The 20,678-nt window shown below is 46.8% G+C and overlaps 2 protein-coding genes across 5 annotated transcripts in view; one reads left to right on the top strand and one right to left on the bottom strand.

The window, feature by feature from the left end:
* LOC118745642 (polycomb protein PHO) overlaps nt 1-20,678 on the top strand; it is a 189,190-nt gene that overhangs the window by 3,855 nt on the left and 164,657 nt on the right. The window lies entirely within an intron of this gene.
* On the bottom strand, nt 10,905-13,583 carry LOC118745643. 2 transcript variants are annotated; one of them, XM_036479181.1, is made up of 2 exons: nt 12,686-13,583; nt 10,905-12,614 (listed from the first exon to the last, which is right to left on the bottom strand). In XM_036479181.1, exon 2 carries the CDS (start codon nt 11,659-11,661, stop codon nt 10,966-10,968), a length of 696 nt encoding a protein of 231 aa, XP_036335074.1. In that variant the 5' UTR covers nt 11,662-12,614; nt 12,686-13,583; the 3' UTR covers nt 10,905-10,965. Both variants share the same exon structure in this region, with proteins under 2 accessions (XP_036335074.1, XP_036335075.1).

Raw genomic sequence — 20,678 nt, 5'->3', positions numbered from 1 at the left:
GTTACGAAATTCTTTCAGTTTTTTGTGTAGGTTGAAGTTATCATGTAATTTTTCTAAGCGTCCTATATCTTCACATTGTTTTTTCGTCCACATATTTTTAGCTCCTCGTATTTTCCATGGTGTTGTTGTTGTAGCGGCAACAACAACCCCGCCCAGGACGGTTGGTATCTCAGTCGTTGTCGTCAAGTTCCACTAACGGCAGCCCTAGGAAGCGTGCAGCTTCTGTTGGGTTAGTCCACAGGGACAAAGCCGTTAGGGTTGTCGGGTTTTCCGGGCATGCGAAGAGATGTTTCGAGTCATGTGGGGTCTCTCCGGATGCCGGACACTCATTTGGCACATCCTCATTCAATCTACTCAGGTAGAGGTTAACCTGCTGCAGTAGCCAGAGCGAAGTTGGGCTATTGTCGTTCGTGTCTCCCGAGGCAGATGAAGCTCCGTCTCGTCTATGTCCGGGGGCGGTATGCCTAGAACGGCATTCACAGGTCTAGAGTCTACATAACTCGAGACTGACTCCCTGTGAATGCCGTTCAGGTCCAGTCGGTAAGCTGACGGGTCCAGAGGTTGCTTGATGAACCTCTGGACTTCGTCCGTCAGTTCATAAAGATGCCTCCTGACGTGCCTAGGCCAGGGCTCCTCTGCAAGCAGCTGTCTGTTTGGGTGGCCGCTTCTGTGGCTCCCGATCAGGAACTGCTTGCAGAGCATTATGTTGTGCTCCTTTACGGGGAGCATTTGCGCCTCGCCGTGGAGATGACGTTCGGGCGACATCAGGGGGCATCCTATCGCTGTCCTGAGTGCGGTGTTCTGTACAGTCTGTAGCTTTGTCCACTGCGCCCTACTTGTCCCCGCGACCACACTGGCGCTGCGTAGTTTAAGATCGGCCGCAAGTACTGCCGGCTAGCGACTTGAGGACCTTGTTGCGGCTCTGTACTTTATTAATAATAGCGGTTGCGTGCGCAGAGAAGGAGAGCAGGCTGTCGAATGTTACTCCGAGTATTTTGGGGTTATTCACCGTCGGAATTGGTGTGTCATCGACGTGAATTCCCAGCGGTAGCCTGACCTCCTTCGTCTAGGTTGTGAACAGGGTCGCGGAGGATTTCGTGGGGGAGAGGGCTTGACACTTTGCAGTGAAGAAGCGTGAAAGTTCGGAGTGATACCCGTTTACTTTCGAACACAGGTCATCAATTCCATTCCCAGTCGCCATGATCGAGCAATCGTCGGAGCAAGAGACAATCGAGACTCCCACTGGTGGTTGAGGGAGCTTTGAAATGTAAAAGTTAAACAGTAGCGGGGAAAGGACACCACCCTGTGGAACCCCCTGCTTTATTTTCCTGAGTTTACTCGATTTGTCTCTAAACATTACAGACGAGTGTCGACCACTCAGATAATTTGCCGACCATCGTTTGACCCTCTGTGGGAGAGAGGAGGCCTCTATATCTTCTAGTAGCGTGGAATGGCAGACGGTGTGAAATGCCTTTGACAAGTCCAACCGTACTCCATATCGTTCTCTCACAGGGACGGAAGGTTAAGGCCACGAATTATCTGTGTGTTTATGGCGTTAAGTGCTTTTGTTGTACTGTGCACTTTACGGAAACCACGCTGATGCTTCGCTGGGGTCAAGCGGTTTGTGAAATACGGCAGTAGCAAGGCCTCGAGTGTCTTCGCTACCGAGGAAAGGAGTGTTATCGGACGATAAGAATCTGCTTTGCTGGCGGGTTTCCCCGGTTTGAGCAGTGGGATCACTCTCCCCACTTTCCAGATGCCTGGGATGATGAGAGTAGCCATAGACAAAATGAGGACCTCCGTTAGGTACGCTACCCCCGCAGGACCCAAATTTTTCAGCATCAGCATGCATATTCCGTCGGGACCCATGGCTTTGGAGGCTTTGGCCTTCCCGATGGCCACCTGAATTTCACCGCAAGTGAAAGCAAGAGGGGCACAGGTTGTTGGCAGTTGGTGCAGCCTTCTGGTCACTCGACGCTTGGCTTTGTCCACCGGAGGATGCAGTATGAACTGCCGGCTAAAAAAGCTCGCGGATCGCTCCGGGTCCGACGAAGCATGGTCGCCGAAGGAAATTCCGACTCTGTCGTCGTGCTTCGTCTTATTGGACAGTGTCCTCACGGTTGACCAAAGCTTGCTCACACCAGTGGTGAAGTTACAGGTCTTCAGATGCTCCTCCCACTTCTTCCGCCTATGTACGTTTACTAGTTGCCGAATCTCCGCGTTGAGATCCCTGATACGGGGATCTCCGGGATCGGCCTGACGAAGGCTATCACGCTCATCGGCAAGAACAGCCGCTTCGGCAGGGAAGTTCGGACGTGGGCCGTTATACATCCTGCCGGTATGAAGCGAGCTGCAGCAGCAGTGACAGCCCTGCGGAACTTACGTTCACCGAGATGGACGTCGGTTGGTGTGGGAAGCGCTGTGAAGGTGTTTTCGGTAAACTCCGCGTAACCTTTCCAATCAGCTTTAGAAAAGTTGATATGGGTCCGGTGTTTGGCGGAGGCAAAGTCGGGTGGTTTATCTATCGATATGACTATGGGTAGGTGGTCTGATGCTAAAGTCAGCATAGGTCGCCATGTTATGCTGTTTATCAGACCAGCGCTGACTATGGTGATGTCTGGCGAGCTACTGCAGTTACCCATAATCCTGGTGGGTGCGTCGTCGTTCCTTGTACAGAATGTCGAATCGTCTATCTGCTCAGCCAATTCTGTTCCCCTACGATCGTTTGACATGCTTGAGTGCCAAAGATCGTGGTGCGCATTAAAGTCACCTACTACCATACGGTTTTCACCTCTGAGGAGCGCACCTATATCAGGGTGATATCCTGCAGCAGGGGTTATGTATATGCTAAATATTTCGAGCTCAACATCACCTGACCGGATAGCAATGCCCTGACATTAAAGGGTGGTATCCCTGCGGTCGATGTCTGCTTTGATAAGACGATACTGCACGGTGTGGTGCGTGATGAACGCTAAGCCACCACCATTATCTCGCTCGCGATCTCGACGGTGCACGTTGTACCCGGCACAATTCAACAAAGTTGAATTGCTGTGCAACTTCGTCTCTTGGACCGCAGCTATCAATATACCATGCCGACACATGAAGGCGGTTATCTCCTCAATCTTGCTCTGTAGCCCGTTGCAATTAGATTGAAGGAGCTTCATGTGGTTCGGGAGACACCACCGTTGGCTGTGTGCTCTGCTGTGATGGTTGCCGCCCTGTGGTGGTGGCGGAAGGCGTCGCAGTTGAGGTCTGCAATCGAGCAGCGCAACACGGGCACTCAAAATTCCCAGTCATATCTCGCGTGGTACGCGGACCTGAGCATGCCTTAAAGTGGCACCAGCCAAGGCAGGCCCTAAACAGGATTAGATCGCCGAAACAACAGCCCGTGGTCGGGTAAATCCCGAGTCATTCCGGTACGTAGAACCGGTTGTCGTGGGAATTCGTATTTTCCATCTTATTTCTTTGTTAATCTTTTTATATTCATCAATATTGTTGTTACGGTATTTTCGTTTTCGTCTTGCGTCCATCATCTTTAATATTTCGTTATTCATCCACTTTTCTTTGACCATTTGTACTTTTGTCCCCAGTATTCGGTTCTTTGTAGTTTTTATATTTTCTACAGCTTTATTCCAGTTGTCTATTGGATTTTCATCGCTATTTCGTGATGTGAGTATATGGTTTATATTTCGCTTAAGCTCCTCTTTTATTTTTACATTCCCAAGATTTTCCAGATTAAGCTTACCTTTTTAGTCTTTTGTTTTACTTGATGCGAACCTTATTCTAATTTTTGCCATTAGCAAGTTATGGTCCGATGGCACGTCTGCGCCTGGATATGGCTTAACATTTTTTATCGACGATTTGAAGCGTCTATTGATCAATATATAGTCAATCTGGTTCCGAATCACATTCTCTCGATTGTCTTGGGGCGATCTCCACGTATAGTCTTCTTTGAGGTAACTTGTAAAAAGTATTGCTTAAGTTGTTGTTGTAGCGGCTACTAAGCCCCGTTCGGGGAGGTTCATCCATCATCGTTGTCGTCTATTTCAGCTAGGGGGAGGCCCAGGAAGTGTGCTACTTCCAGAGGGGCTGTCCATAGGGACAGGGACGTTAGCTGAGTGGTATTCTCAGGGCATGTGAAGAGGTGCCGGGAGTCATGTGGCGACTCTCCACATGCCGGGCATTGGTTGGGCACATCCTCGTAGATTCTGCTCAGATAGCTGTTGAGCCTGCTGCAATAGCCAGAGCGAAGTTGGGCTATTGTAGTGCGGGTCTCCCGAGGCGGACAAAGTTCTGTCCCGTCCACGTCCGGTGGTTGTGTGCCTAGAACGACATTCACAGGGCGGGAGTCTACATAACTTGAGACTGATTCCCTGTGAATGCCGTTCAGGGCCTGTCGGTAGGTTGACGGGTCCAGAGGTTGTTTAATATACCTCTGGACTTCGTCTGTCAGTTCGTAAAGATGCTTCCTGACGTGCCGTGGGGAGGGCTCTTCCGCGAGCAATTGCCCGCTGGGATGGGCACGTCTGTGGCTCCCAGCGAGGAACTGCTTGCAGAGCATTATGTTATGATCCTTTACTGAGAGCATCTGGGCCTCGTCGTGAAGGTGCTGTAGAGGCGTCATCAGGAGGCATCCTGTCGCAGTTCGTAATGCCGTGTTTTGGCAGGTCTGCAGCTTCATCCACTACGTCCTGCTAGTCCCCGGCGACCATACGGGCGCTGCGTAGTACAGAACCGGCCGGCCAATTGACTTGTATGTTACTAACAACGGTTCTTTATCTTTGCCCCAAGTGCATCCGGCCAGCGACTTGAGGACATTGTTGCGGCTCTGTACTTTGTTGACAATTGCGGTTGTATGCGCCGAGAAGGAGAGCAGACTGTCGAAGGACACTCCGAGGATTTTCGGGTTATTCACCGTCGGTATTGTTACGTCGTCGACGTGAATACCCAGTGGCAGTCTGACCTCCTTCGTCCAGGTGGTGAAAAGGGATGCCGAGGATTTCGCAGGGGATAGGGCAAGGCTCCTTGCAATAAAGAAGCGAGAAAGTTCGGAGAGGTAACCGTTTACTTTTGAGCACAAGTCATCAATTCCACTCCCAGACGCCATGATCGAACAATAGTCAGCATACGAGACTATATTAACACCCTCTGGTGGCTGAGGAAGCTTTGATATGTAATAATTAAACAGTAGCGGGGACAGGACACCGCCCTGTGGTACCCCTGTTTAATTTTAGGTGGCTTGCTAGTTTTGTCTCTTTAGATTACTGACGAGTGTCGACCACTCAGGTAATTCGCCGACCACCGTTTGAGTCCCTGTGGGAGTGAGGAGGCCTCTATATCTTCTAGTAGCGTTGAATGACAGTGTCGAACACCTTGGACAGGTCCAACGCTACTAGAACAGTTCTCTCACAGGGGCGGTTTCGGTTTAGGCCACGAGTTATCTGAGTGTTTATGGCGTTAAGTGCTGTTGTTGTACTATGCACTTTACGGAACCCATGTTGATGCTTCGCTGGGGTCCGGTGGTTCGTGAAGTACGGGAGCAGCAGGGCCTCGAGTGTCTTCGCTACCGGGGAAAGGAGAGTTATCGGGCGATAAGATTCTCCTTTGTTGGCTGGTTTCCCCGGTTTGAGCAGTGGGACCACTCTCCCCATTTTCCAGATGTCTGGAATGACGAGAGTGGCCATAGACAGGTTGAGGACCTCCGTTAGGTACGCTACTCCCGCAGGACCCAAATTTTTCAGCATCAACATGCATATTCCGTCGGGTCCAATGGCTTTTGAGGCTTTCGCCTTCCCGATGGCTACCCTTACCTCACCGCTGGTGAAATCAAGAGGCGCACTAGGTTGTGGCATTTTGTGCAGCCTTCTGGTCACTCGACGTTTGGCTTTATCCACCGGAGGATGCAGAATGAACTGCCGGCTATAATAGCTCGCGCATCTCCGGGTCCGACGAAGCGTGGCCACCAAAGTCTATCTCGACTCTGTCGTCGCGCTTCGTCGGGTTGGACAACGACCTCACGGTTGACCAAAGCTTGCTCACACCAGAGGCGAAGTTGCAGGTCTTCACAAGTTGCTGAATCTCCGAAATGAGATCCCTAATACGGGGATTTCCGGGATCGGCCTGACGAAGGTTGTCGCGCTCATCAGCTAGAACAACCGCTTCGGCAGGAAAATTCGGACGTGGATCCTTAATACATCCTGCTGGGATGAAGCGAGCTGCAGCAGCGGTGACAACCCTGCGGAACTTACGTTCACCTACATGAACGTCGGTTGGTATGGGTAGTGCAGTGAAGGCGTCCTCAGTAACATCCGTGAAGCCTTTCCAGTCAGCTTTGGAAAAGTTGACATAAGTCCGGTGATCCACGGAAGCAAAGTCGGCAGGTTTATCGATCGAGATGACTATGGGCAGATGGTCTGATGCTAGAGTCAGCATAGGTCGCCATGATACGCTGTTTATCAGACCAGCGCTGACAATTGTTAGCTATTAAGAGTTGCACTTGACTGATGTCACGTTACGGTATATTCTGGACTGACAAACAGAGCAGATTGTCGGAGGGACTAGGAGTTGCCGGCGGCGGTGTGTGGGTGCTATTGTGTTTGTTTGTGTGTCTATTGTTGTGTTGTGTTGGGGTGTGGGTGTGTTGATTGTGTGCTGCCCAGGCGGGTGGTGGTTTGCCGTGGAGCATGGGGCCCCGAACGACGTGGTCCATTGCCGGTACGAACGCAGGCCCGAGCAGTTACGGAGGTGACTCCACCCGTCACTGGCATTGCACCTGACCGAGGTGGAGTTTGTATGCAGTCGTCTCTGGCATACGCAGCAGGTGTAGATTTCTAGCCCTGGGTTTGCCTCTATGCCAGCCCTGAGCAGAAGGGTGCGGAGAAGGTAGCCCTAGGATCTAGCAACGTTTGATGGATTTCGCCGACCTAAACGGGGTTAGATCGGCGAAACAACAGCCCTTGGTCGGGTAAAACCCGAGTCATTCCGGTACGTAGAACCGGCTGTCGTGGGAATGTATTGCTTATTGCTTATATTGTATTGCTTATAATGTAGTCTTCTTCCTGACAAAATTGAATTAGTAGATTTCCACGTTGTTGTTGTTGTTGTAGCGGCTACAACAACCCCGCCCAGATCGGTTGGTATCTCAGTCGTTGTCGTCAAGTTCCACTAACGGCAACCCTAGGAAGCGTGCAGCTTCTGTGGGATCTGTCCACAGGGACAGGGCCGTTAGGGTTGTCGGGTTTTCCGGGCATGCGAAGAGATGGTTCGAGTCATGTGGGGTCTCTCGGCATGCCGGACATTCGTTCGGCACATCCTCATTCAGCCTACTCAAGTAGGAATTTAACCTGCTGCAGTAGCCGGAGCGAAGTTGAGCAAGTGTAGTGCGTGTCTCCCGAGGCAGATGAAGCTCTGTCTCGTCAATGTCCGGGGGTGGTATGCCTAGAACGGCATTCACAGGTCTAGAGTCTACATAACTCGAGACTGAGTCCCTGTGAATGACGTTCAGGGCCTGTCTGTACGCTGTCGGGTCCAGAGGTTGCTTAATGAACCTCTGGACTTCGTCCGTCAGTTCATATAGATGCCTCCTGACGTGCCTAGGCGAGGGCTCCTCTGCAAGCAGCTGTCTGTTTGGGTGGCCACTTCTGTGGCTCCCGATCAGGAACTGCTTGCAGAGCATTATGTTGTGCTCCTTAACTGGGAGCATTTGCGCCTCGCCGTGCAAGTGATGTTCTGGCGACATCAGGAGGCATCCCGTCGCTGTCCTAAGTGCCGTATTTTGTCCCGTCTGTAGCTTCGTCCACTGCGTGCTACTAGTCCCTGGCGACCACACTGGCGCTGCGTAGTTCAAAACCGGCCGGCCTATTGCCTTGTATGTTGCCAGCAACGTTTCTTTGTCTTTGCCCCAAGTACTGCCGGCTAGCGACTTGAGGACCTTGTTGCGGCTCTGTACTTTATTGACAATAGCGTTTGAGTGCGCAGAGAAGGAGAGCAGGCTGTCGAATGTTACTCCGAGTATTTTGGGGTTATTCACCGTCGGAATTGGTGTGTCATCGACGTGAATCCCCAGCGGTAGCCTGACCTCCTTCGTCCAGGTTGTGAACAGGGTCGCGGAGGATTTCGTAGGGGAGAGGGCTAGACACTTTGCAGTGAAGAAGCGAGAAAGTTCGGAGAGATAGCCGTTTACTTTCAAACACAGGTCATCAATTCCATTCCCACTCGCCATGATCGAGCAGTCGTCGGCATAGGAGACAATCGAGACTCCCTCTGGTGGTTGAGGAAGCTTTGAAATATAAAAGTTAAACAGTAGCGGGGAAAGGACACCACCCTGAGGAACCCCCTGTTTTATTTTTCGCTGCTTACTCGTTTTGTCTCTAAATGTTACCGACGAATGTCGACCACTCAGATAATTTGCCGACCACCGTTTGAGCCTCTGTGGGAGAGAGGAGGTCTCTATATCTTCTAGCAGCGTGGAATGGCAGACGGTGTCAAACGCCTTTGACAAGTCCAACGCTACTAGAATCGTTCTCTCACAGGGACGGTTGCGGTTAAGGCCACGAGTTATCTGAGTGTTTATGGCGTTAAGTGCTGTTGTTGTACTGTGCACTTTACGGAAACCATGCTGATGCTTCGCTGGGGTCAGGTGGTTTGTGAAGTACGGGAGTAGCAAGGCCTCAAGTGTCTTCGCTACCGGGGAAAGGAGTGTAATCGGACGATACGAATCTCCTTTGTTGGCGGGTTTCCCCGGTTTGAGCAGTGGGACCACTCTCCCCACCTTCCAGATGTCTGGGATGATGAGAGTGGCCATTGACAGGTTGAGGACCTCCGTTAGGTACGCTACCCCCACAGGACCCAAATTTTTCAGCATCAGCATGCATATTCCGTCGGGACCCATGGCTTTGGAGGCTTTCGCCTTCCCGATGGCCACCTGAACTTCACCGCAAGTGAAAGCAAGGGGGGCACAATTTGTTGGCAGTTTGTGCAGCCTTCTGGTCACTCGACGCTTGGCTTTGTCTACCGGAGGATGCAGTATGAACTGCCGGCTAAAATAGCTCGCGCATCTCTCCGGGTCCGACGAAGCATGGTCGCCGAAGGAAATTTCGACTCTGTCGTCGTGCTTCGTCGGATTAGACAATGACCTCACGGTTGACCAAAGCTTGCTCACACCAGAGGTGAAATTACAAGTCTTCAGGTGCTCCTCCGTCCAATCTCGCGTGGTACGCAGACCTGAACATGCCCTAAAGTGGCACTAGCCAAGGCAGGTGTTGCACTTGACTGATGTCACATTACGGAATATTCTGGTCTGACATACCGTGCAGATTGTAGGGGGAACCAGGAGTTGTTGGCGGCGGCGTGTGGGTGGTGGTGCGGTTGTGTGAGTTATGTGGTCTGTGGTGGCTGTGGTACGGTCTGTGGTGTTATTATGTTGTTGTGTAGTGGCGACTGTGTGTGGTTGCTGTGTGAGTGTGTGGGGCTGCACGGGCGGACTATCGTTTGCCGTGGAGGCTGCTCTGTTTGAGCAACAGGGGGCCACGTAAGACGTCTGTGTGTCCGTAGTCCCGAGCAGACCCTGAGGTGACTCCACCCCTCGCAGGCATTACACTTGACTGAGGTGGAGTTGTGGTGTAATCGTCTTCGGCATACACAGCAGGTGTATATTTCTGGCCCAGGGTTTGACTCGATGCCAGCCCTGAGTAGGAGAATGCGTAGTGAATGTTGCCCTATGGACGGACAACTTCTGAGATACTTCGCCGACCTAAACGGGGTTAGATCGCCGAAACAACAGCCCTTGGTCGGGTGAAACCCGAGTCATTCCGGTACGTAGAACCGGCTGTCGTGGGAATGGATTCCACGTTCATTACGGCCGCCTAGTCCAAATTCACCTGTTACGTTTATTGTTTGCTTCTTTACCTACTTTGGCTTCGAAATCTCCCATTAGTATATTAATTTCGTGTTTCTTTGTTGTTTTTATTATAGCGTTTAAGTCTGAATAAAAATCTTCTATCTCGTCTTCAGTACAATCAGCGGTTGGGGAATAAACTTGTATTATATTAAGGTTAATTGGTTTTCCTTTTAATTTTATAAGCATTAATCTATCAGAGAACGGAACCACTTTAACGTTATCGTAACATTTTTTGTTCATCATTATACCTACTCCGTTTCTGTGTCTTTGTGTTTCATTTCCGGAATAATAAAGTTTTACGCCGTCTTGTTGTATTTGCCCGTTTAGCGGCCACCATGTCTCACTTATGCCAAGTATATCTATTTTTAGTCTTTTAAATTCTTTAATAGTGTTGTCTAATTTGCGAGCTTCGTATAAACTGCGTACGCTCCACGTTGCTATTTGCATTGTATTATTATGTTTAGTTGTCCGATTATTTGGTTCATGTATGTATGTAATTTTCTTGGGAAGATATTCCCTCAGTGGTTTCCCGTTGCCTTCAGAAGGTGTTTTCAGTTCACTTATCGTTAGCTGCTAATATCCTATTCTTTTCTTTTTTTCGTCGAGTTTTGTTCGATGTTTTCCCAGGCATTGTCCACAAATTTCTTCATTTTTGCACTCTGCAGCTTTGTGGTTGTAACTCTTACATTTAAAGCACATTGTAACGTCAATTGCATCAAATAATTTGCAACGTTCCCATCCTACGTTGATTTTTTCTTGCTTAAAGGCGTTCGCAAAGAACTCTTCAGTAGTCTCAACTATTGCATTATGGTATTTATTGTGCTTTCCCTTTATAACATATTGTTTTTTAATCTTCATGTCACCTTTTTCTAAGCATTTATTTTGTTTTCTTAAGCAATCGATGAGTTCGTTATCGTATCTCAAAATTCATCCCTGTTATTACGAACTTTGGTCTGTAAGTTTGCGGTATTTTAATTTCGTATTTATCACTTATATTCTTCTCCATTATTGATTTAATTTTGTCTCGCTTTACTTCATTTGCACTTTCAGTAACCATTATTCCATTTTTACCAGTTTTGATATTGGATATCTTCAGGGTTAATTTTGCTGTTCAAATCCATTTTAGTTGTTTCACTATTTTGTTTTGTTTTTGGCTTCACAATAATAGGAGTTCGCTTCGTTATTTCCGGTACTTCCTTGGTTGCTTGCTTGTTCAATTTTACCGCGTTTGCATATGACATTTGCTGTCGTATGTCGTTATTATTTTCCTTTACCATTTTCCTCATTTCGTTGCAGAATTTTACGTTCTCTTTCCCGATCGCCTCTGTTTGTTTTCTTAGCTGCTCTGCTGCCTCCCTTACCTTGGTAACCTCCACTGCTTTTTTGGAAAACTCTTCGTACTGTGCTCTTAGAGCTTCGATTCTTTCGTTGTACCGTTTTTCCATTTCCACCAGTAGTTGTTTCATTTCCATTTGGTTTGTTTTTAACGCTTCTTCAAACTCACTTTTATATTCTCTGAAGTATGTGTTGTTTTTGTGCACATTTTCTTGAATATCACGTATAACTAAATCAACATTGTGTATGTATGTAACGCACTCCACACAAATGAATTTAACTATTGGATGCGTCCCAATCACTGTTGCTTTAAAACTGTCTATGCCCGAGCATTTTGTTTCTGAGTGATAAGCTCTTCCGCACACTCCTTCGCACCGAAACAACGTCTCTCCCCGTATTGCGCCTTTGCACTTGTCGCTGTCGGGCATATCGCCTTGTTGTTGCCCGTTTGTATACACTAAGTCGCCTTCGGTCCTCTTTTCACTGGTTTGCTTATTTCACGGCAAAAACAGTTCCCGGGCTTTTGTAGTAATCACCGCAGATTTTTGTTTTAAAAATTAGTGTCACTATCATTTTTTATCTTTAAAACCCGCTTCCAAACACAACACACGACGTTGTAGGGAAACATTCACATTTGTAAAATTGCTATTTACCTTGGATTTAGCTAGCGGATTACCGCGGATTGAATTTTTAGTCAATTAATGCGTTTCCTCTATTCTTTCGCTCAAAAGGAAGTGACCGCCATCTTCCTCCTTTTCTCTTTATTCATTTTCTTTACAGGGTTGCATTACAATAATTTACTTAAACTAGTAGGAGCAGGGTTGCATTACCGACTCCGAAACTTAACTGAATGAAATTGTTTTATCCAATGTTACAACTCGGCCAAACCTGACACAAGATCGGCCTCGATCAGAATAAAATCACTCAACTAATCGCTAATGGGTCCTGATCTGTATCCTCAACGCACACTTCCGGTTGCTGCCGCCACGTTCTCATTCGATGGGCCTCGATCACTCCGTCATAGGGAAGTGTGCGTTGGGATCAGTTACAAACTTCTCAGACTTATACAAACTATGGTCGTTAACATTTCTTATTTCGAGCAATTTTTTCTTAGTGGAACTATCTGTTGCGCTAGTCAGACAAATGTTAAACTTATTGAGGAAATCACGTCCCAAAATAACTGGCAAATTTATGCTTTTGTCTTCAATAACATTTAATTCAATTTCGTTTTTTTTTGTTCAAGAATTCAATTGTACATTTCATTTTATAAAGTATTTTAATTTTGCTTCCACCGATGCCTTTATAACTGGGGCCTCTATCAACCATATGTTTTTTCCCTAGTTGTTTTGGGACCAGTGATGCCTTTACAAAACTAATCGGACTGCCAGTTTCGAAAAGAGAGGTTACCTTATAAGTAATTGGAACCGTAACTGTCTTAAAAGCTATACTCACAGAGTTAAAAGCGCCAATTGCACCTGGTTGGTCGTCTTCATCCTCGGCGACAGTGGCTACTTCGCGTCTCTTCAGAAGCTTTGCTGGATATGGACATGAGCGATGGTCGTGGCCCATCTTCCAGCACCTGAAGCAGGAACCATCCGGTCTTAGTGGGAATGGGCAGTTTGGTTTTATGTGCCCGTTCCGGGAGCAGTTGAAACACTTCAGCTTCGAATCGTCCGTTTGTTTCGGCGCCGTTGTCTGCCGCTGGTTAGATGGCTGCACCGCCCCGGTCACGAAATATTTGTGTTGGTACCGGTTTATAAGGGTTTTTAATTCCTCTACGCTTCGTGCCGTCATCAGGATGTGGGCATGCGGGGTAGTGTTCCCGATGCCGTCTATTATGAAGTCTATCAGCTCCGTATCGGCGATATTGGCGCGCTTCGCAATGGCCTGCATGGTTAGCGTGTAGCAGTGGAGCGTCTCCTCTTTCCTCTTCCAGCGTCGCTGCGACAGCATTTTGTACACTTCTTGCCTTGTGATTCCCGCGTCGAATTCGCTTGATAGCGCTGCTTTTAGCGCCTGGTAATTTAGGGCGGCCGTGGTCGATAAAAATACCTTCGCTGTGCCTGTTAGGGATCGGCGCAGGGCAAGCAAGCGAAAATTGTCGTCAGCCCCTGAGGACTCCATTATTTCCTCAAAATCTCGCAGAAAATGGCGAACGTGATAGGCTACGTCGTCGCCATTAAATTTAGGCAGAGCGTGCTCAATATCGCCGAATTCCAGGCGACCTTGTCGTCTACTATTGGGAGGGCGCTCCAGTTCTTCTATCTGTCTGCGTAGCGTAAGTATTTCCAAGCGCTTTTTAAGGGCCGTCACTTCGGCGTTTAGTTCAGTGAGTACTGACCTGGCTATTTCAGTGGCATTCTCAGATACCAGAGCGGCAGTGTTATTGGCGATAGAGACGGCGGTATCGGCAGTGGAATAGGCAGTATCAGCGGTGGTGGTGGCGGCAGAATCAGCGGAGGCGGCGGCGGCGGTAGTGTTGGCAGCGGTGGCGGCGGCGGCGGTAGTGATGGAAGCGGTATTGACAGCGGTAGTGACGGCAGCGTTGGTGGCGGCGGTATAAGCGGTGGTGGCGGCGGTATAAGCGGTGGTGGCGGCGGTATAAGCGGTGGTGGCAGCGGTGACGGCAATGTCGGCAATGGTGCCGGCAGTGTTGGTTGAGGCAGTAAATGCGGCATCAGCGGTATCGGCAAAGGTAGTGGTGTTCCTATTATCACAAACCACGTTTAGCAGAAGTTTACGTAGCTGTTGCGTCGTGGCTGAGGGTGGGAACGCCACACCAGCTTGTTGTAAGGCCTTGGTTATATCCTCGCGTGGGTTGGCCATTTCTCGTGATTGTTTGAAATTATTGATGAAATTCGATGATCGGGGTAATAACCCAACACCTGAGCTGTAAAATTGCTATTTACCTTGGATTTAGCTAGCGGATTACCGCGGATTGAATTTTTAGTCAATTAATGCGTGTCCTCTATTCTTTCGCCCAAAAGGAAGTGACCGCCATCTTCCTCCTTTTCTCTTTATTCATTTTCTTTACAGGGTTGCATTACAATAATTTACTTAAACTAGTAGGAGCAGGGTTGCATTATCGACTCCGAAACTTAACTGAATGAAATTGTTTTATCCAATGTTACACATTCGATATTTTTCCTTTCCGTTTTGAGTTTCAAAATATCACAATTTATAAACTATTTCGGAGCAGTCCAAAACACGTCCGTTCGCTGTGCTTTGCTTTTGTATTATAACCAGGGAGGCCGCTTGGATCTAAATAGATCCAATTGGATACATTTTTAGACGAATTTTTGCGGGGTACTTATTTTTTCCGGTCAGTATAACTGTGGATACTTTTTTAAATAGGCCAAAATTTTATATTTCCTATAAAGTTTTTTTCGTTCAAAAATCGATTTTCATTAAAGATGGTAGAAAGCATTACGTTTTCTGAACGTATAAAGAATCGCTACTTAAGCGTGAAATTAAAGCATTTTATTTTTTGTGAACGAAGCAATGAACATATGAAGAGATCTCACCAAAATAGGTATACGCGCAATTGCTTTAATTAGCTTAAAGGGTGCTTTCTTAATATACATATCGTCGTTTAAAGTACAAAACCGCGTATCAACAAAAAGCAAAACCGCGTATGTGACGTTGCGTAAATTATTTTCTAGAGTAAAAACACTTATATTTCAAAATGGTTCTCTTTTTTATAAAGCAATCGCATTTCTGACTAGTATATTTCAGGACAAATGGATAAGGATTGAGCCAGGAGCTTGTGTGAGCGAATCCAATTTTTGGCAGCAAATGTCAGTTACGCGATTTTGCAGAATGACGATACGCGGTTTTGTACTTTAAACGACGGTATACATATGTATATAAAGTAAATTATACTCTTTCTGTAGTAATCTCTTTCATATCACATATTTTCATTTGTTAATTTAAAAAGAAAGAAGATTTCAATGTAGTTTAAAAAACTAACTTTGATTTATTTAAGGAGACTTTTATGAATTTTACTAAAAAGACTTTAAATACACTAAAAAAATTTTGTTTATTTGCGCATATTAAGAGAGGTAACCAGTTTCCTCTTTTAATGTGTGCAAATTCGCACGCCGTGTAATAAAATGAATCATTGCCTGTTTACTCTTACATACCAAATTTGTCGCAAGAGCAAAATGACACATAACATGTTTAAAATAAAGTAATGTTTATTATTAGTAGGAAATGAGTAGTCCACTTGCAAACAGCGTTATGTGATTTTATAATAGAAAGCCATAAATTTGAAAAAGCGACTACGACAACAATTAACATTTAAATTGAATCCTTTTTATTATTACCTGAAAATTTGGATAAATAGGAGCCTTATAAAATTATAACATAACATAACATGTCATAAGATAACATTAACAGTCTATACGACCTAAAGCAGCTTTCTAAGTTCATCAGAAGATTGATACTTTTGAAAGTTCATAAATAAGTATGATAGCGACTTTTGGAAGAAGACTTAACATTTGATGCTATTTTTTCAGAATATAAAAAGATTTTGCACTCCGTTGTTAGTGGACATGAAACTACTTTAAATACTGGTACGTAATCCGCCAAAAACTAAGAATCGAAAAAATTTACATAGCGCACTTTGCAAGTAGACTACTCAAATGTATTTGTAGTTTGAAAATTTTTGCAATTTTAAACATTCTATATATGTGTATTTATGTGTATATTTTAAAGATCTCAAGTTCAAAATCAAATACTGAACATCTTATACGTATATTTATACAGATTCTTGTTGAAAAATAGATACTTTTCAGTAGTAGTTTTGCATGCTCTTTTTAGAGTGTACTTGCTATTTATTATATTTACTTTGCAAAATACTTATGCACAAAAAATGTACTTTATAAATTAAAATTACAAATGTTTCATTTTATGCACATGTATTCCAAGTCCTTAAGACGGGTTAAATTATGTCTTTTTTATGAAAATGTTTGGTTTTCTTACAAATTATGAGATGTATATGTAAAAAAAGAAAATTGGATACATTTGGATACATTTTTGGCTTGGCAACACTGATTACAACCCTCACTGAATAGAATTCTGCTTCCTGTGTTGCCGAAGAAGAGGGGCTGAACACCTTTTGCAGAGATATTAATTGGATATTTTTTGTTTGACAGCTCAGCTCGGAAATTTGCAAAAAATACCATATTTCCAACCGACATTATTAATAAAGGTAGTAGTGCACTTTACGGGAACCAGGATTAGATTAAGATTTTTAATTAATTTAAGAGTTATTCGCAAATAACACTTGCACTTTGCACTTTTCGCACCAAGTTTTTATGAATTTGACGCAAATAAATGGAGTAAATGAAAGTTGTTCTCTGCAAAAGGTGTTCAGTCCCCCTTCTTTGGCAACACAGAAAGGAGAATTCTACTGCCTGAGGGTTATAATCCCTAAGTGCTGCCGAAGGCCGCCTACGCAAAAAGGAGTTGGACGCCTGGTTCCGCTAAAGTTCACTTTTACTTTAATAAATTAGTGCACAGATATAGTAAATTTCAAGGCTTGTAGATAAGCTGTCGGGTCCAGAGGTTGTGCGATGAACCTCTATTTGGGTGGCCACGTCTGTGGCTCCCACCTAGAATCTGTTTGCAGAGCATTGTGTTATGCTCCTTAACGGCGAGTATATGGGTCTCGTCGTGCAGGTGATGTTGCGGCGACATCGGAAAGCATCCTGCCGCTGTCCTGAGTGCCGTGTTTTGGCAGGTCTGCGGTAACTACACAGGCGCTATATGGTTCAGAACTGGCCGGCCAACTGTCTTTTACGTTGCCAGCAACGTTTATTTATCTTTCCCCCAGGTGCTGCCGGCTAGCCTAGCGACTTGAGGAACTTGTTGCGGCTTTGCACTTTGTTGACAATTGCGGTTGTATGCGCCGCGAAGGAGAGCAGACTGTTGAAGGTTACACCGAGTATATTCGGGTTGTTCACCGTCGAAATTGGTTGGTATCGACGTGAAATCCCAGTTGTAGTGTGAGCTCCTTCGTCCAGGTGGTAAAGAGTGTTACTGAGAATTTTGTAGGGGAGAGGGTTATTGAACTCAGTCGTCACGCTTCGTCGGGTTGGACAATGACCACGGTTGCACAAAGCTTACTCACACCAGATGCGTATATGCAGGTCTTCAGATGCTCTTCCCACTTCGTCCGCGTATGTACGTTCACAAGTTGCCGAATTTCCGAGTTAAGATCCCTGATACGGGGATTTCCGGGATCGGCCTGACGAAGGTTGTCACGCTCATCGGCTAGGACAGCCGCTTCAGCAGGGAAATGCGGACGGGGATCTGAAATACAGCCTGCTGGAACTAAGCGGGCTGCAGCAGCAATGAAAACCCTGTGGAATTTACGCTCACGTACGTGAACGCCGGTTGGTGTGGGTAGTGCAGTGAAGGTTTTTTTAGTAACATTCGCGAAGCCTTTCCAGTCGGCTTTTGAAAACTTGACATAGGTCCGGTGTTCCGCGGAAGCAATGTCGGCTGGTTTATTAATCGAGATGACTATTCGCAGATAGATAGATAGTTAGTTGGTTGGGTATGGCACTGCGACCAGTAGGTCTATTGTGTCCCTAGCTGATCACAACACCTCAACCAGACCCAGAGTGTCTATAAATTTCGTAATACACCCCGGGGACTGTGAGAGTATGTTTTCCTGTCTTGGCCAGACGTGCCCTATGCTCCTATACCTCCTGCGTGCAACGGCCTCACACTCCATAAGAAGGTGTAGAGGAGTCTCTTTGGCCGCATGGCAAAACGACACAGGTCGCTGGACCAGATACCTAGTTTATACAGGTGCCCTCTGAGCCTACAGTGTCCCGTCAGAAAACCTGTAATAATTCTTATAATATATATAATATATATACTATAGCTACTTTAAAGGTTAACGGGAAGAAACAGGAGGTGGTCTTGGCTGCAGCCTACTTTCTGGGGGACAACGCCAACGTGCCGCCTCATGAGGTACAGCAGCTGTTGAAATTTTGCCGCAGGAAACGACTTCCGGCGATTCTCGGCTGCGATGCGAACGCCCACAATATAGAGTGGGGCAGCTCGGACACAAACCGTAGGGGTGAGTGCCTATTAGAATACATTATTAGTGAAGACCTGTGCATCCGCAATGTCGGTAATGAACCAACGTTCATAACTAGGGTCAGAGAGGAGGTACTTGACATCACTCTCAGCAACAGACTGGCCAGTCCTCTGATCGGTTAGTGGCGGGTCTCATCTGAGCCCGCACTGTCGGATCACAGGATTATCCGATTTGCACTGGGAGCTGAGGTTCTGACAGGTCACCCAAAGAGAAACCCCAGGAAAACAGACGGGGGTAAATATGAAGAGGTACTTAGGTTGAACTTAACCAGGGTAGAGGCACAACATGGAAAGGTGGATTGTGTGGAGTTAGAGGGCAGGGTCAACAAGCTGCACGGCACTATTTTGGATGCCTTTAGCTCCAGCTGTCCCGTGTCAATGCTAAAGGGGAAAGCTAAGTCTCCCTGGTGGTCACGGAAACTCTCAGTTCTTAGGAAAGAGGTGCCGAGACTTTTCAACAGGGCGAATCGCGCCTGGAATTGGAAGGAGTACTCAGTCAGTCTGATAAAATACTATAAGAAAGGCCAAGCGTAGCAGCTTCAGGACCTTTTGTAAGAACATCGCATCTACTCCTGCAGCTGCTAGGCTACATAAAGCCTTAGCGATAGACAACACAGGGACTAGGCTGGCTATTAGGCTACCTAACCTACTTTTTCAGGTACTGAACATGAAAGGGCACTCGCCCTGCTGTCGGCTCACTTTCTGGACGCCATTCCCACCACCAGGGACGCGATATTCCGTACGTTCAGGCCATCCCCTCCGGACTGGAAGTGTTGCTGAGGCAGGGCGGGGAGCTCCTACTTCCACATCTTGTGGATATTATGATGGACAGTCTAGCACTCTCTCACATTCCGAAGGTAGGTAAGAGAAATTACTATCTTGCCAAGTCATTCAGGCCGATAAGTCTCACATCCTTTATGCTAAAGGCTATGGAGAAACTTATTGACCTCGAAATCAGGTTTAACACTCTGAAACAAACCCCTCTGCATTCCAACCAGCACGCGTACAGGGTGAGGAGATCAACGGATACTGCGATGTATCTCCTCTCCTGTGGTGCTTAGTTGTGGACGAACTCCTGCAGATACTTACTAACGAGGGCGTCCGCTGCCAAGGGTACGCGATTATCGCTAGAGGGAAGTTCGCAAGTACTCTCTGTGACATCGTCCAAAGAGGTCTTAACCTTGCAAAAAGGTGGTGTGCAGACGTAGGTTTAAATATCAACCCTTCTAAGACAGCTATAGTCCCCTTCACCAAGAAACGAAAGCTCCAGGGGATGAGGAACTTGACCTTGGACGCGGCCATAATCAATGCCGCCACAGAGGTTAAGTATCTGGGGCTTACCCTGGACTCCAAGCTTCTGTGGGGGGCCCATGTTGATGCGGTCACCTCTAAGGCCACGAGAGCGATGATGGTGTGCAAACGTCTAGCGGGTAAATTCTCCGAGGATTCTCAGATGGATGTACACCATGATAGTGAGACCTATAGTGACTTATGGTGCGGTGGCTTGGTATTCCAGGACTACTATGGGAATGGCGAGGCGCAGACCCTCTCTAAGATTCAACGTCTGGCATGTGTATGCATTACGGGAGCAATATAATATATATTATATATATTATAAGAATTATTACAGGTTTTCTGACGGGACACTGTAGGCTCAGAGGGCACCTGTATAAATTAGGTATCTGGTCCAGCGACCTGTGTCGTTTTGCCATGCGGCCAAAGAGACTCCTCTACACCTTCTTATGGAGTGTGAGGCCGCTGCGCGCAGGAGGTATAGGAGCATAGGGCACGTCTGGCCAAGACAGGAAAACATACTCTCACAGTCCCCGGGGTCTATTACGAAATTTATAGACACTCTGGGTCTGGTTGAGGTGTTGTGATCAGCTAGGGACACAATAGACCTACTGGTCGCAGTGTCATACCCAACCAACTAACTATCTATCTATCTGCGAATAGTCATCTCGATTAATAAACCTGACGAGTGTCGACCACTCAGGTAATTCGCCGACCACCGCTTGAGTCCCTGTGGGAGTGAGGAGGCCTCTATAACTTTTAGTAGCGTTGAATGACTGACAGTGTCGAACGCCTTGGACAGGTCCAACGCTACTAGAATAGTTCTCTCACAGAGGCGGTTTCGGTTAAGGCCACGAGTTATCTGAGTGTTTATGGCGTTAAGTGCTGTTGTTGTGTTATGCACTTTACAGAAACCATGCTGATGCTTCGCTGGGGTCAGGTGGTGGTTCGTAAAATGCGGGAGTAGCCTCGCTACCGGGGAAAGGAGGGTTATCGGGCGATAAGACTTCTTTGTTGGCTGGTTTCCCCGGTTTGAGCA

The sequence above is a fragment of the Rhagoletis pomonella genome, unplaced genomic scaffold (genome assembly GCF_013731165.1).
Source record: "Rhagoletis pomonella isolate Grant_MI unplaced genomic scaffold, Rhpom_1.0 Rhpom_scaffold_00009, whole genome shotgun sequence".
NCBI lineage: Eukaryota > Metazoa > Arthropoda > Insecta > Diptera > Tephritidae > Rhagoletis > Rhagoletis pomonella.
This window is presented reverse-complemented; position numbering and strand designations above follow the sequence as displayed.